General features: G+C 21.9%; 1 protein-coding gene across 2 annotated transcripts in view; it reads left to right on the top strand.

Moving 5' to 3' along the window:
- LOC145838025 (uncharacterized) overlaps nt 1-16,157 on the top strand; it is a 49,996-nt gene that overhangs the window by 12,863 nt on the left and 20,976 nt on the right. For both annotated transcript variants that reach the window (XM_082945546.1, XM_082945547.1), the window contains exons 8-10: nt 880-932; nt 2,017-2,142; nt 7,626-7,666. In XM_082945546.1, coding sequence (XP_082801672.1) covers nt 880-932; nt 2,017-2,142; nt 7,626-7,666 — 220 coding nt within the window. The remainder of the gene's footprint in view (nt 1-879; nt 933-2,016; nt 2,143-7,625; nt 7,667-16,157) is intronic.

The raw sequence follows: 16,157 nt of genomic DNA, 5'->3' as shown, positions 1-16,157 counted from the left end.
AACAGTAAATAAAATTTTCGATCAGCTTTTTAAAGGCATATAAATGAAATCTGAAAAAATTAAATTCTTGTTTCGAGGATTTATATCTGTAGATAAATATGAATATTTCAAGCATACATTAAATAAAAGTTTATTTGTTGAAATAAATCCATAAATAAAAATATAAATATAAGATGTCAACTGGGATATTGAAAACATCTTTAGATTGATAAGTACGTCAGTAATACGTCATAATATCGATTATGACGTAATAGTATTGATTTTCAACAATTTATCAGAATTTTTCTGTTTTTTACATCCATGAAGGCCTAACTAATGATTGAATTTGTATAAAAACAATTCGATCAAATTATTTTAAACTCTGTTGAAATACGTATGCTAAAGTAAAACAAATTTTTAATTTTTCAGGAAGATTTTGATTTTTTTTAAGTCGAGTATTATTTTAACAATTCTGTTAAATGTAAGAAGAAAAAGCTTGTATGTTTGTTAAATTAACAGTGTAAAGTACTTAGTTAAATTTAAGTTATTTGTAACTTGTTCGTTAATTTGTTTTGGTATGTATTGTTAATCTTATTAAGTAGTATGTTATTGGCAATAAAAATAAAACACTATACCAATTAAGAAAGTTGGAAAGACTTTCTTTAAACCTTTTTTGTTATTAACATTTTTTATGAAAATTTTTAAATTTTACATTATTGATTGATTTACTACTACTTTTGAAATTTCAATTAAAAGCACACTTAAAATTATAAAAGCAAAAAATAATTTTGTTTTTGTAAATATTTTATTTAATAACAATTGCGATTTCGAAGTATCCGGCAATTTTTCATTTTACATAAATTTAAATTATCAATATCTAACATAAAAACAATTTATCAGATGAAAGAAACTACCAACAAAAAAGAAACCAACTCAAATATAATCAATACCAGGTAAATTAAAATAAATTTTTTTATTGTAAACAAAAATATCAAGTTTTTTGTTTGATACAATTACACTAGTTCGTTTAATTTTTTTTTCTTATTGAAAATAAATACAATATTTTGTTTTAAAACTCATAGATAAAAAGTTTAATTCAAATTTACTTATCTTTAAATATGTTTTTAAAAGTAATTATTTTTTTACACTTGATTACTTAAATTAGTACTGTATGTTGATTTCAAATTAAAATGGCTTTATGCATTACTATATTAACTTTTTGAAATTTATACTTGTAGAGATAAACTATTAAGTTAGAATTTGAGAGCTTAAAATATTGAATATTTTTATAATAAGAAAAGAAACTCTGAACATGAGTTGTCAATATTTATAATAAAAATATTTATAATCACTTCAGACATATTATTGATTTTTTTCATAAAAACTTGGCAACTTTGCAAATATTTGAAGTATATTATGTCTAAGTGGCTTTTAGTTTTTCTTGTTTAATTATTTTTGTATTGATTAGTATTTTACAATGTTAAGTAACTTTATTTATAACCGAATATCAAGTTTATTTATTCTTTTTTGAAAAATGTTATCACATTTATTTATGATCAAGCTTAAGTTTTCAATAATATTTTATCTTACAAAAGAAAAGAAAGTTAAATAATTTTTTTAAAAGCAATGAAAAAATATGATTACAATTATGAATGTCAACAGTTTATAAACTCAAATATGGAATTTGTTATTACATTATATCGAGTTTAAATTGAGTAACAACTCATCTTAAACTTAAAATGATTTTTCAGATGAAAAAGGTTGTACAAATAACATATCAGCATTGAAATAAATCTATTATTTTGTGATTTTTATTTTATTCATGTTTTAACATTTAAATAATCTCCAGCACAAGCGCTTAAACTTTTTTTTTAAGCAAAATATTATTTATTTATTAAAAAAAAAAATTTAAGTGAAATTTTATTTAACTTTTTTACATAAAACTATTTCACGAAGTACTTGATAAGTTTTCAGTAACATTATTGATTTTAAAGACGTAAACTTTTTTTTTCTAACTAAATTACCAACAATTTATAGCCCTCACCCACAAAAAATGTTTTCTCGCAAAAGGTGAATACCCCTCTTACGAAACAACAAATAGAAAACCTGCAGGCGATAATGGCCCCTTCACTACTTGGCCCAGTTATCAGCAACAACAACAAGGTTTGAAACTTGTTTAATATTCTTCTTTTATATACTATTCTTTTTGCTGTGGACGCACTTCTCGCAAATATACACACAGTGTGTTCACAACAAAAATGCGTAACTTAACAAGGAGTAGCAAGTTGGTAAAATCTATAATAAAAAAATTTATAAAAAAAAGGATATTTGAACAGTTTTAATATACAACTTGTATATATAAAAATAAGTTCTCAATATTTAAAAAATTTTAATTTTTTTATGCATCCTTTAAGAACTCCGAAATGTGTAACTAAACGAGTGCGTAGATTCGCGAGAGGTTACTGTACATGCAAAACTATTTATTGAATCCCACTAGTTACATAAAGATGTATGTAATCAGTTATATGAAATCGATTGATTATTTCAATTGTAAGCATTTTATGCGTAATTTGCACCAATTAAATTGCAACTGACTTAATTGACTTCCAAACTTTAGGTATTGCAATTACATGCCATTATTAATAACATGAAATTTATTTACTGACTAGGCTGTAACTAACTTCATTAACTTTTAGTTTAACGTTATAGAATTGCTATTGATTTTTTAAGATATAAGCTTTTGATATTTTGATAGGACCCACAAACTGTACTTTTGTATAAGTATTTTATCAAGAGTGTTGTATTTAACAGACAATAACTTATTGTAGTCAAATTGTAGTTTTAAAGCAGCATGGCTGTAATTTCTCATTAAGGTATCATGTAAAGTCGATCAATAAGGTTGAACCTTAAGCAACCTAGGAGCAACCTTGAACCCAGGAAAAAGTGCGTACCTTAAAATTCAATGCGTACTTTACAGTTTTAGACACATTTTATCCTTCTCACCGCGAATACCTAATATTTGTTATAAAAATACCTTCTGTTTTAAATTGATTTCGAATTTTAATTGAAATAACCAAGGTGACGATAATTTTTAAACATTTTGAGTAGCTTCTTATAAAAAAATGAGATATGTGAATTTTAAAAAGTGCGTTTGTAAAATTTAATTTACTCTAATATACAGAGTTTATATTTTTTACTACAATGTTAAATTACTACTAACTGGCTGCATGTTAGAATAATAGAGATACTTCAGTTTTTAATGGTTTCTTTCTATATTTTTATTCTTTAAAAGTAGTTTAAAGTATTTTTTAAATTAATAAACTGCAGCACGTGTAACAAACATATTTTATTTTAATTTAAAAAGTTGTAATTGTACCATGGGAATATTCAAACTTTTAGTAAAACCCACAAATATTCTTTCAATTAAAATGCACATAATTTTAGTGATTCTCTAAGAATTCAAATTTATATTTTGAACATTAATTTGAAACAGCTAAGCTAGGTTGTTAAATATTTTCTAGTCTCAAACTAAAAGAAAATTTATTTAGTCTAACAGTAACAAATTTCATACAGCCTAATACTTAATTATGAAAAAAAAATAATAATTATGATTAATGAAAAACTTTTTCAATTAATATTTTATTTTAATTTTTTAGCAATATTTTAAAGCTTTTGGGATCTTTAACAAGCATTATAAAATTTAATTGTCAAAAAACATTTAGTATGTTTTTACAGTATGGTTATATTGTTTTTCAACTTTTCAATAGAATTATACTTTTATGTTTCAAAGTTTTTTTTTTGTAGGGTTTAAAGTTTATATCCTAACATTAACTGTGATTATAATAGCAAAACCATTGGATACATTATTTTATTGCTATATATAGCTCTAACAGCTTATTTTACAGTCTTATTATTTTTTTTACAAAAAGTAAAAGTTAATTCTTTATCTAAAATTTATCTTCGAACTAAAATTAAATTAAACTACTTCCAAATAAATTACCAAACGATAATATCAACATATTTTTAAAAAGTAGAAATTAATTTAACTTTTCTGTTTTGACTACAGATGTTTAATATAAAAATAAAACCTGAAAAATAATGTTATTACTCTTTTGAAACTAAAATATAAAATTCTTAATAGACCAATTAAAGATACATTACCAAAACGAATTAGTTACATTTGTTTAATTTAATTTACAATTCCCGATGTTTCAAATGTTACATGTTTTAAAAATTTTTAGTAAAACTAATTGAATTTTAAATATCAAATTTAAGAGTTAAAACGCGTAAGAAAAAAAAAATATCTACGTAGTAAAATAATTTAATTTAAATCTCGTGACATTCAAAATCTGCTTTCGTTTTAAAAATATGAAATAATTTTTTTATGAATGTTTTTCGTTTTACATAACTCCATGGGATTATAGTATAGTTTTTAAATTTATGATTAAGTATAATATACGGTTTTCAGTATATATTAGAAATATTAAAATAGTAATAATTATTTCTATTTTGTTTTAGGGCGTTTCATCTGACTGTACAAATAAAATGTTTCTTACTTTTTATTTGCTTTTTATTGAAATTTCGGGCGTTTATTTACTTTTAGTGTGAAAATTTTATAAACCACATATGAAAAAATTACATTTTTGAAGTAATTCAATTAATTTAGTAACCTAATTTAATAATACCTCTTAGCATAAAGTATTGTATCAAGTTAAAGTGTAGCAGATGTATAAAATTATTGTTTCCAAATACTTTATTTTACTATATAGATCTATTATTTTTTAATAAAAACTGTTATAAATAAAAACAAAGTTTAAAAAACATTTAGTTTATATTATGAATTGTGTTTTAGTTCTTTGTTTGTTAAGTAATATTTGCACAAATACCAATAACAATAAGTTAAACTCCGGTTTCTTTATTTTGTTCCACTTGAAAACATGTTCACTAAAAAATATTCATTCTTTAGTGCAAATGGTATAAATTAAAGTTGAGTTACAAGTTTCTAAAAAACAAGATTTTGTACTCCCTAAATATCATATATTTTCTCCCAATTATGATAAAATACCAATAACATATTTCCAGCATTTCAGCTGAAATTTAATTAATTTTTCAAACGTTTCCACATATAGAAAGTAGTAGCATAAAATTTCTGACCTTTATAAAATTCAAATAACATTTTTCCTACGTAGCAACCCTTCAAATTAATATCACAATTTCCATGGCAACCGAGTTATATGGTGACGTCATACAAGGATGTGAAATTTGATCGATTTTTATTGATCTGTTGTGTTTTATTCCAGTTGCACTCTTTTATTGAGGTTTTTTTTTTTGGAATTTTCTTGGTCGATTTTTGAGTTTTTATTTTTGTATTTAAGTATTTTACTAAGTATTCAAGTTTTATCGCTTTGGTCTGCTTTAAAAAGTTATTTTTCATAAATATCTAGTACAGAATATACTTATAGGTGAGCTTTTAAAAGAATTAAATAAGTTATATATAAAAATAAAATAATTTTAAGAAATCACGTTTGATTATGATTAAAAGTTTAAATACTTCTACAGCATGAAATCTATAATTCAATTAATATTCTATGTGAAATGCCTGAAATTTTGTAGATTTTGTTCTGTAGAAATAGTTTTTTTTATTCTCTAAATGAGTAAAAACCTTTTAATTATTCATTAGGATTTGTTAAAAAGGAATAATTAAATGTCATAGGTTAACTTTAATTATTGTTTAGGTTTTCAAAATGTATATTCAAGTTAAATTATTCGGTGTTTTTATTTTATAGACAGTCATTGTAGTTGTTAGCTGTAACAAAATATTTTTTATATTTTTGTTAAAAAAAAAAGTAGCTCTAGATAAGTTTAAATGTAATAAAACACAATTTTCTATTTAAATAAGTTTTACTCGGAAAAAATACTTGATTTAACTACTCGTTTGTTTAACTATCTTTTATATTAAAATCATTACATTTAAGTGTAGTGTTTTTGTAAAGAGCAAACTAAAATAGTTTTAATTATCATTGAATTGTTGAAATGCCAAAAAATAAATATTTTAATAAGATTTTAGGATTATTTATTTAAAACTTAATTAATGATTTGTTTATTGACTTATATTACTCTAAAATGTATAACCAAATGAGATTTTTACACCATTGTTTTTTCTAAAAACTGTGATTTTTTTGTAATTAATATTTTTGGCAAAAAGTACTGTAGTCTTCAGTATGTCTGATTATTTTTTAGAAGAAAAATTGGATTTTTCTCCTACTTTTCATTTTTCTTGCCAACTCTCATTCTATTTTCGAATTTCTTTTGTCAATCAAAATATTGGGAAAAATTTGGTATTGATTTTATATCAGTCAAAACTTTTACAACTAATCTTTTTATTTTCTCCTGCGCATATAAAAATAAATTGCGAAAACATTATGCATTTATGTTTTACGCTAAAACTTTTTTTAATCATTTTAAAGTCAAAAATCATACTTTAAAACATAGTTAAAAATATATTTTGGAATTGTATAAGTTAATTTTTCTTAATATTTTTTTTTATTGTGAGATAGAGACTTGATTAAATTTTAGCTTGCGTTAAGCTTTTTTTTCCAAAACTAAAAAAATATTGTATAGCATTTGCAACTAAGTATGTAGAGATTATTCTTTTTTTTAATCTATAACACAAACGTTTTCAAAACTATATTAGTTTCATTTCAAAAATATAATGAGTAATTTTTATATACTTAGTTGCAAATGGTATATAAATACTTTTAAAAACCTTCCTATAATAGTACATAAAAAAATAGTAATTACAATTTACTATCGAAATTCATGACAAACTTAATAATGTAATATGAATTTAAATAAAACTTAATATTTTAGTACCTTGTTTAGTTACTTTTTTACTTCAATTATAAAACAAATATAAATATATTAAAAACAAAACTACCTTTTATAGAATTTAATGCAACAAGTTTGGGTTTGACAAAGTAAGTTTAAAAAAAGTTGTTTTAAAAAACAAGTTATTTTTTACTGAAGTAATTAATTATTCTTTTTCAAATAGATTAATTTGAAAGCCAAACTGTTTTATTTATAATTAAAAACTTCAAAGTTTAGTTCAACTCCTATTAGGACTGCCTTGATTTTATATAAAATCAATACAGATTTCAGTTCGGTACTGCTCTCTAGTGACAACTAGTGTTTAAATTATAATTAGACTATAGCTTTAAGTAGAAGTACTTTTCTTGGTATAAATTGCAACCACTGGTTTTCGTTACAAAAAATATAGAACTGGCACTTAATAGAATAAAGTTTGAGAAGTTTACCAATATTGTTAAAATTAAAATTCAAAATATAAATAAAGATATTATTGTTAAAAAATTCAAACGTTATCGTTTCTCATGTAACATCTTGTGATTGGTTTTCAAGTTTTTAATAATTTGTTGTAAAAGCAAAAGTTTTTATTTTAATTGAAAAGTTATACCATTTACTACTATTAGTTGTTTAAATTTTATTACTTTAGTTAACTTTAAATTAACATTATCTTTTTAATGTCTTTGATCTTCTTCAAAAAACTTAATTTTATTATCAATAATTTTTAGTTATATAATATGTTTTATTTAGTTTAATTATTATTACTGATTTAAATTTTATTACAGAAAGCCGATGCAAAACGGAGAAAAAATCAACCAAAAATAATGTTAGTTGGTAAATTGTAGTTGAATTTTATACAAGATAAATGTATAATGTGCTAGTTGTGAATAAACTATTGTTAATTGTTCAAATTGGTGTTGATAAATAAAGTTTCAGCCCTTTTTACATTCTTTTATGGAGTTTGAAATTTTTGTTTAATTTTAAAAGTTGTATATACATAATTTTGTAATGTAATCTATTAACTAAAGTAGTTCATGGTTAAATAATCTCGAAAGATGGTATTAAAAATAGTTAATAAACTTGATAAATTTTATAGAGTACTGGTATAATAAAAATCATATTGAAAAAATATGTAGAAGTACTCATCCAGCTTATGTTGTTAACTATCTTTAAGATCTACACAATTTTAAATTTTTAGCTACAAATTATTAGAATTTAGTCAGGGTTGCCACAAAACCTGAAGTCCTAGAAACACCTGGAATTTGACAATTTAGGCTAAAAAACCTGAAATTTTAAACAATAATTACTAAACGCCTAGAAATTTAAACATGTTAAGTAGTAAGATTTTGATTTGACACGAAAAATCTATCATATAGATAAAAAAATGTTGTCATCATCAAAAATTTTTTTATTAAGAAACAAGTTTAAAGTAGCTTTACAGACTCTTTTAAATGTTGTTATACCATTTAATAAAGTTTTCAACCTTAAACTTAACTTTAAACTAAAAATAGACCCAAAAACGAGTACTTTCAAAAACCTGGAAGAAATTCATAAAACTTAGTATAAATTTCTCAAAAGCCAGTGGTAACCCTGAACTTATTAAAATTTAGATCTTAATATCTAGATAAAAATTTATAATTAAGAATTTGATTTGTACTGAATGCAATTGGACTCTAAGTAAAATGAAGCTATTTTTTATTATATGTTTTTTTATGTAAAATAGCATTTTTAATTTATAGTAATAAGCATCGGTTGTTTATTTTTTATGTTAACAAAAGCAATGTAGAAAAAATTGTATTAAATAATATTTCAAAAAGATTAAAATTATCATTGTGTGATAAAATATATGCTAGTGATTTAAGATATGCAAATTTTTTATCATTATGATTTGTACTTATGCTGATTATGGAAAAAGGAAAACTAAGATTAATCAAGTTTTATTTTAGGAGGTATTTTGTAGTGTTTTGTTACTGCTACCAACTAAAAAGATAAAAAAATATGTTAGTGTTTTCATTATTATTTTAATTGCAAATGATTCATTTGTAAAACTTGTTAAGTTACTAAATAAAATAAAGTTTAATGGTTTTACAAAAAATGCAAATTGAGTTAAAGAACAGTTGGTTTTAAAGATTTATTAATTAAATTATAGTTATCTACAACTAAAATGAGACTTCAAATATGTTGCATAGTGAAATACCCATACTTTGTCCAATTTACTAAATGGTTTAAGTTTTACGTTTATTAAAAACATATTATGGCAAGTTTTTTAGTAAATAAAAGTTTTCAAAACCTATTAAACTTTTTGTAAAGTTTAATTAAAGACTTTTTGCTCTTGTACAACTCCAAGTGATTAAAATTTTGAATTTTATAAAGCGGTAATGGCACATCGTATTTCTGTAATTAATAATTTTTTTATCCGCATGGAGTAGTAAAGAGTTGATAAACGTTTCTGCATAAAAGTTTGCTACAACTTAAATTTTTCAACCCTAGATTTTCCGTGTTAAACTTGTGCAGATTTATGTAACGAAATTATTGATTTTTACTTAACGTGAGTAATTAGTTTTGCTAATTTTTATGCCTGCATAATGTCTGTTCGCCTATTTTGAAAAATTTTAACTAAATTAGATTATGATTACAAAAAACTAAAATATGAAAGTTATGTAACATTATGAAAATTTAAAAACAAGTACGAATTTTAGTTTTTCTTTACGTAGTAAGTTTGTAGTTAAAAAAAATCAATAAAACTTTTTTTTTAACTCGAAATATAAATTTTTAAATTATGAAATACTTGTATCTAATATTAACATATAATAAAAATAATGTTTTTGAATTTTGATCACAAATAAATTTTCTAACTTTTTTAGAAAAATCTTATCATATTAGTTAACAAAAAACTTCACATATGATAGGTCAAAAATATAAAATTTTGCACATCCAAAGTACAAACTCAACAATGTATTTAAATTTTATAACAAGATCATGATAGTTTAAAATTATGCTAAACATACGCACCAAGTCTAGTCTGTGTAAAAATTGTGGCTCAAAATTACAATTTTTTAGACGTTTACTTATAATTATGGTCTGAAAAATTTTGTTATCACTATACTGTTAGTTGGATATTAGACTTTAAATAGAGTATTTGTATTTATCGCGCTAAATAAGTAGATTTTAATCTTATTTATTTGAAAAATTTGTGTTTATTATTTTATTGACAACCTTAGATTATTTTTGGTTTTTAAATAAAAAAATTTATTAAAAGAATAATCGTATAAACAGCGTATCTTTGATCTAAATTACATAAAAGAATTTTAACATTTTGTAAATTTTCACATGAGTTCAGTATTAATGAATTTTTCGAAATAGTTTTAACGTTAAGATAGAGTATATAGATAAGAAAAAGTAATCTGTTTAAAGTTATATGCTTTTCAAGATACGTGCAAAAAGTTATTTTATTTTTTGAGAAAATATTCAATATATTTTATTACCAGATGAATTAGTCCTTAAATATAATCTTTTTTTTATATCAGAATTTAAATAACTCAATAAGATGTCTTTAATATTTAAGTTAACTTACAATTGTTAGCTTTTTATTTATAATTAAATAAATATATACACTTAACACTATAACACAAACGCATTTTAAAAGCATTGATAATCTCATTAAATTTTAACACAATACTTAATCCATTTAAAAAACAGCATATGCGCCCGTTTAACCAATAAAAATAAAAGCTAATAAAAATGTTGTTTTTTCTGATAAATTTCAGTTGATTTATTTGTGCTGAATAATTTATTTTGATGTTAACACAAATTGACAAGCAAAATAAATTAAATATTCATTTCTTAAATTCACAAAATATTGTTGTCGTTCTTTTGTAAGGACTTTTTTTTTGTAAACAAAATTGTTTAACTGGTGGTATAAATTATTTAGTATAATATTTATTTTTTCTTTGTTTTTTATAATTGATAAATAAAACTTAAAACATTTTTTAAATAATTTTTTTTTAGTGCTTAATGTAAGACATCATTTAAAATTAATTTTATGAAATTAAATTAAAGTTTCACAGCTTTTAAAACTTATTTATGTGAATATAAACAATAGTTTAAGTGAATTTTATTTTATGTCTTTAAATGCTTGAACGATATATATTCAAAGATAGCTTTTAATCTACATTACAGTCTTAAGCGATTATTTTCTTAGATAAGTCTAATTGTATCCTATATAAGTTGACAAAAACTAATATAAACTTTCAATTGCTTATTATTGTGGCCTGATCTAAAGTTTACTTAAGTTTAAATGATAGAAGTTTATATTGTTTCAAAATATGTTAATATTCATGCTACATTAAACTTTACTTGATAAAATTTTGCTTGTTAAAAAAATACCAAGTTTAAAAGTTTTCTTGTTTTGTACTTACTTCATCTAACCTTTATTTTTATACATTCAAACCAAAACTATTTCAGTCAAATAAAAACATTTGAATAGTTTTATTCTTAAAAAAATAGGTCCAACGAAAAGAAAGTACTAGTAAAAAAGTTTTTCAAAAACTATTTGAATATAATTTTTTTTTACTCTTTGAATGTATATGTAAATAATAACGTTGTAATGCAATGTAAAATATTTTAATATTGTAGACTTTACATAAAATTTTCACAGTTAATTTAGAAAACTATTGGTAATGTAACCATTTAACAACAGTTTTTTAGCCTTAACACAATAAAGTATGTTATGTTATTAAACTCATTAAATTAAATGATATTTTGATGCTATTCACAAAAATATTAAATTTAATAATGCATGCATGTTAATACATAAAAAGTTCAAGTTTCGGTATACACAACTTTATAATATGCAAGCGAAAAATTGATTTAGAAATTATATTTTGTGTCTAGCATATTTTTCTACAATAAATAAGATAGTACGGTTTATTTGATGTAAATTTTGTAAACAGCTTCTATACGCCTTTAGGCTATATAACTACTATTGTTTTTGATAAAAGTTTTTCTATTTTTTTAATAATTTCTTACATTTTCAAGTCCATTTCTTGAATAAATATCAAAAAATATTTCTAAATATCAATAATTTTTATGTATTGTCTCTTGATTAAAGATTTCTATTTTTTTTTAATGAAGTTTGAAATTTAATTATCATTATCTTAATTAATTTTATCCATACTTATAAAATATCTTTTAAAGTTTTTTTAACACAATATTGTTTTTTATCAACAAGATAAAAAAAATTTTTATTGAGAATAAATTCTAAACTTCATGTTTAAAAGAACGTCAGTACATATAAAAATAGTTTTTTTTTTTTGTTAATCAAATAATTCTTTCAGTCTGGTTTATACGTCAATGTTAAGTAAATTAATTCCTAAAATCCAATTAAAACTAACTAAGCTAGGCTTGATTAAATATGTTATATATTAATTTTTTTAACTTGTTTGACTTTATGTTATAATTCATCCTACAGAAAATATTGATTTATTTTTTTAAGCTGAATATATTTCATCTTATGACCCATAATATTTATTCGTGTTTAAAACAAACAATTTAAAAAAAATTGAGGCAAAAATAGTAGAAATATTTAAATAAAACTCGTGATAATTTTTTCATGAAATTTAAAAAGTTTTATCTTGAAAAATTTCACCGTATGACTAAAAACCTTGTGATTGTTGAGGTAATCTACTTTAGTTTATTTAATTTAAATGTTAACAGATAAAAAGTTGTGCGTTTGTTTATAATTAGAAGTTTATTTTTATCACTAAAAAGTTGTGTCTTTAAAAAGGTTATAGTATATTTTATCATCAATCAATTACTAAAATATTAACTTAATTAAAAGTTAAATATCCTTCAAATTTTTGAACAATTTTTCTTTTGTTTGTTAATGTTTGTAATAAAGATCTATAGATTACTATGTAAATTCCAGTAAAATCTTTTTTTTTGAAAAATTGCGCCAAAATTAAAGTGGTCACTTTAAAATGTGTCAACTTGTAACTATGGACGCTTCGTTGCTAAGCACTTGTTGCTACTTAATACAAGTGTTACAACTGTTAGTTGGTTAGGAAATATTGAATATACTTGACTACTAGATGTTAGGGTGGAAAATTAATAATATATTTTTTTTGAAATAATATAATGTTCTTAAACACTCTAAATATATTTAAAAATATTAATGTGGTTAAAAATTTATTTTTTACCTTCAAATTTTTTTTTCTCACTTTTTAAAATTTTTTAATTAGGCAATAAATTTTCAAATAAGAAATATAATTGACTAAATTGAAAACAATTATCAATACAAGTCTTTGAAATAACATCAATTGAAGTTTTTGAATTGAAAAAAAAAAACAATCTAAAAAACAAAGAAGATTACTTGAAACTGATCATAATATTTTATTGTTTTTGTTTAGTAAACATTATATTGGTCTTAACATTATAATTTGCAAATTATTTTTTAATGTTTTAGTTAAAAGTACACTAAAATCTTAAAACTATTGAAAAAAAGATTTTTTGTCTCCTTTATAAGTGTTTGTGTCTGCTAAAAAAACACAATTAATCATAATACTTAAACTTTTGTTTGTTTGTATTTCGAAATTCGAGCACTGATAGATATTAACGCACTCTAATTGTCATTTAAAAGTTTATTAAACTTTTTTGTGAACTTTTAACCTGATCTCTATTGTTTTGTTTTAAATTTGTTTTAGGGCGTGGTTATTATGGTTATTTATTGGCAAAGTTCTTAATAAAACTTTTTAAAATTATTTTTAAAGAAGTATACAGAATGGAAAAATTAACCACAGTAAAAAGAAATAATGAGTAATACTTTTAAAATTTTTTTTTTTTTTTTTGGTTATATATTGGCTAAAAGTTTTTTGTAATCAAAAAGAAAAATGTTTTTTGTAAATATACATTTAAAAAGACATTTAAAATTCAGGTACTATCAAATTTATTAAAATAAAAGTGGAAACAGTCACATGGCTTTTTAAGTTTAACTTATAATTTAAAAAAAGTTTTATAAAATTATTTCCGAACCTTATTTATTATTTTAAACATCAAAGAAAAGTTTAATTTAACACATGATTAAATTTTGTTTATTTCCTTTGAAACAGATGTTGAGTAAAGTTGATAAACAACTTTTTGTATCACAAATAAACCTTAGTTTAAACTTAAATATTTTGTGATTTTATTACGTTTCTTTTATACTTTAATTAATGGTGTATCAAAAAACTAAAACCTAATTTAAACTTTTTATGTTTAAAGTTGAAACCTTAAAAATTTGGTATACAAAATAATGCAATCCTTTGTAATAATTGTTTTTTATAAAGTTTTATTTATGTTTTTAACAAATGTAAAACATTAACTAGGTTGAAGAAAAAGTTTTTACTGTGTATTATTTGCATAAAAATTCAAATAGCAAACTTCTCCAATAAATATTTTTTATTTCTATATAATAAAAACACTGGTTTTAAAATAAAATTTAATTTGATTAACACAAATAAAACGCATCATCTCAGCAAATGCAAGAATATTAAATAATTCATCGAACATAACTGTGAATAATTCAAACACTTTTGTTGATTTAGTTGTTTATATAAATTGAGAGGTTTTCACTGAAAAATTCACTGAATATTTTATGCGGTTTTTTCTATATACACAACTTCATTGCTGTTTTTTTTTCATTGCAGCAACGTATTAAGTTTAAAAATTTTATTTTGGATTTTTGTATTAAAGTACATCTATGTATAAAATCAATAATATTTTTTTAATTTGTCCAGTTCTACTGTATACTTGAAATATATTTAAATCTAAACCATAACTGTGTTTTCTATTTAGTTTTTCTTTTTTAAATCAAAGAAAAGATTATATAAGTTTAAAAACAAAATTTGAAATTGATTGTCTTACATGAAAAAAAAGACCTTGTTTAATTTTATACAAAAACAAAGTATAATGCAAAAAAGCATTGCTGAAATAAATCATAAAAGAAGTAAATAACTAACCCATAAATAAAACTTGGCCGAAAAATAACCAAAGTACAAACAATCTTTTTGCAAACGTTTATAAAAAGACATTAATGTATAAATAATTTTGATCTTATCTTAAGTAGCATCAAGGTTACAAGGTTTTATGGTTTTAACAACCCTTTGTTTCATACAACCACATAAAACAATTAAAATTTTCTAATCTCATTTTTAAGAAACACAAAATAAACCAGACACGTAACTGTTACAACGTCTGCAATTTGAAAATATTTCAGTTATTTCTTCTGTCTTTGCAAAAGTTTAAACTAATTATCTAACTACACAAACGTAAATAGTATGAACTCTTCTGAGCTTACCAATTTAAAAAACTTATGAGTAAAGTATCTAAGGAATAAAAAGGATTTGTTTTTAATTACTTGAATTAGCCAATCAAATGATGTAGTATTTGGTTTTTTGTTTGTTGAAAGTAAAATTGAATTGGATAATTGATGTTATAATCAAACATCTGTAAAGATTAATTAGCCTTGTGTTTTTTAAGTATTGTTTTTTGAATAAAATCAAATTTTCTTGTTCTTATTTGAAAGGTTTTTATTTGAAAATCTGACACTATCTATGAAGTATACTTAAATTTATTCTTTGAAGTATGTTTTAATTAACACCTTTTTATAATTATCAGTCAACTTTAATAATACTTTGTCAGTTTATCTACTTTGATCTTTAATAAAATGAACATATTGTTTTAACCAGTTTTAAATTTCTACCTATTTGTACTTTAAAACTATATATGTCAAACTTATTTCATAGTCTAATATACAATTGATAAGTTATAGTTTGAGGCTATTTTCAGGGATTTTATTTGCTTATACATGACATTTAAATCGTTCAACAAAGCTAAAGAAAATAATGTTAGGAACTAAAATAAAAACAGTTTACTTATTTTCATATTAGTTTGAGTGATTGAAACACTTTAAAAATATAGTCTGATGTAATGTTTTTATTGGTTTTCTTAAAAATATTTTAAATTGTGTTACTGACCATACGAACACATAATTAAACTTTGTCCATTCATACTGAGCAGTCCTTTAGAATTGTAAAAGTTTTGAGAAGTTTTGTTTTTTATAATTCTTCACTTGTTTAGTTTCCTGTTTTCAAAATAAGTTGTTGAATTTTTTTATTTATGTAGTTGTTTAATTTGAGCTTGTTTGATAAATTATCGTATGACTTAATTTAAAAATTAGTGCGAATTTGGTTGTATATGAAGCTATAGTTTTTTATACAAAAGCTGTGATGTCTAATATAAATAAGTAAGTAAAATGTCTTTGATTAAACTTCATTTTATTT

The sequence above is a fragment of the Thalia democratica genome, chromosome 6 (assembly GCF_965202585.1).
Source record: "Thalia democratica chromosome 6, ktThaDemo2.hap1.1, whole genome shotgun sequence".
Lineage (NCBI taxonomy): Eukaryota > Metazoa > Chordata > Thaliacea > Salpida > Salpidae > Thalia > Thalia democratica.
Note: the sequence above shows the minus strand (reverse complement) of the source record. Positions and strands in the feature narration are given on the sequence as shown.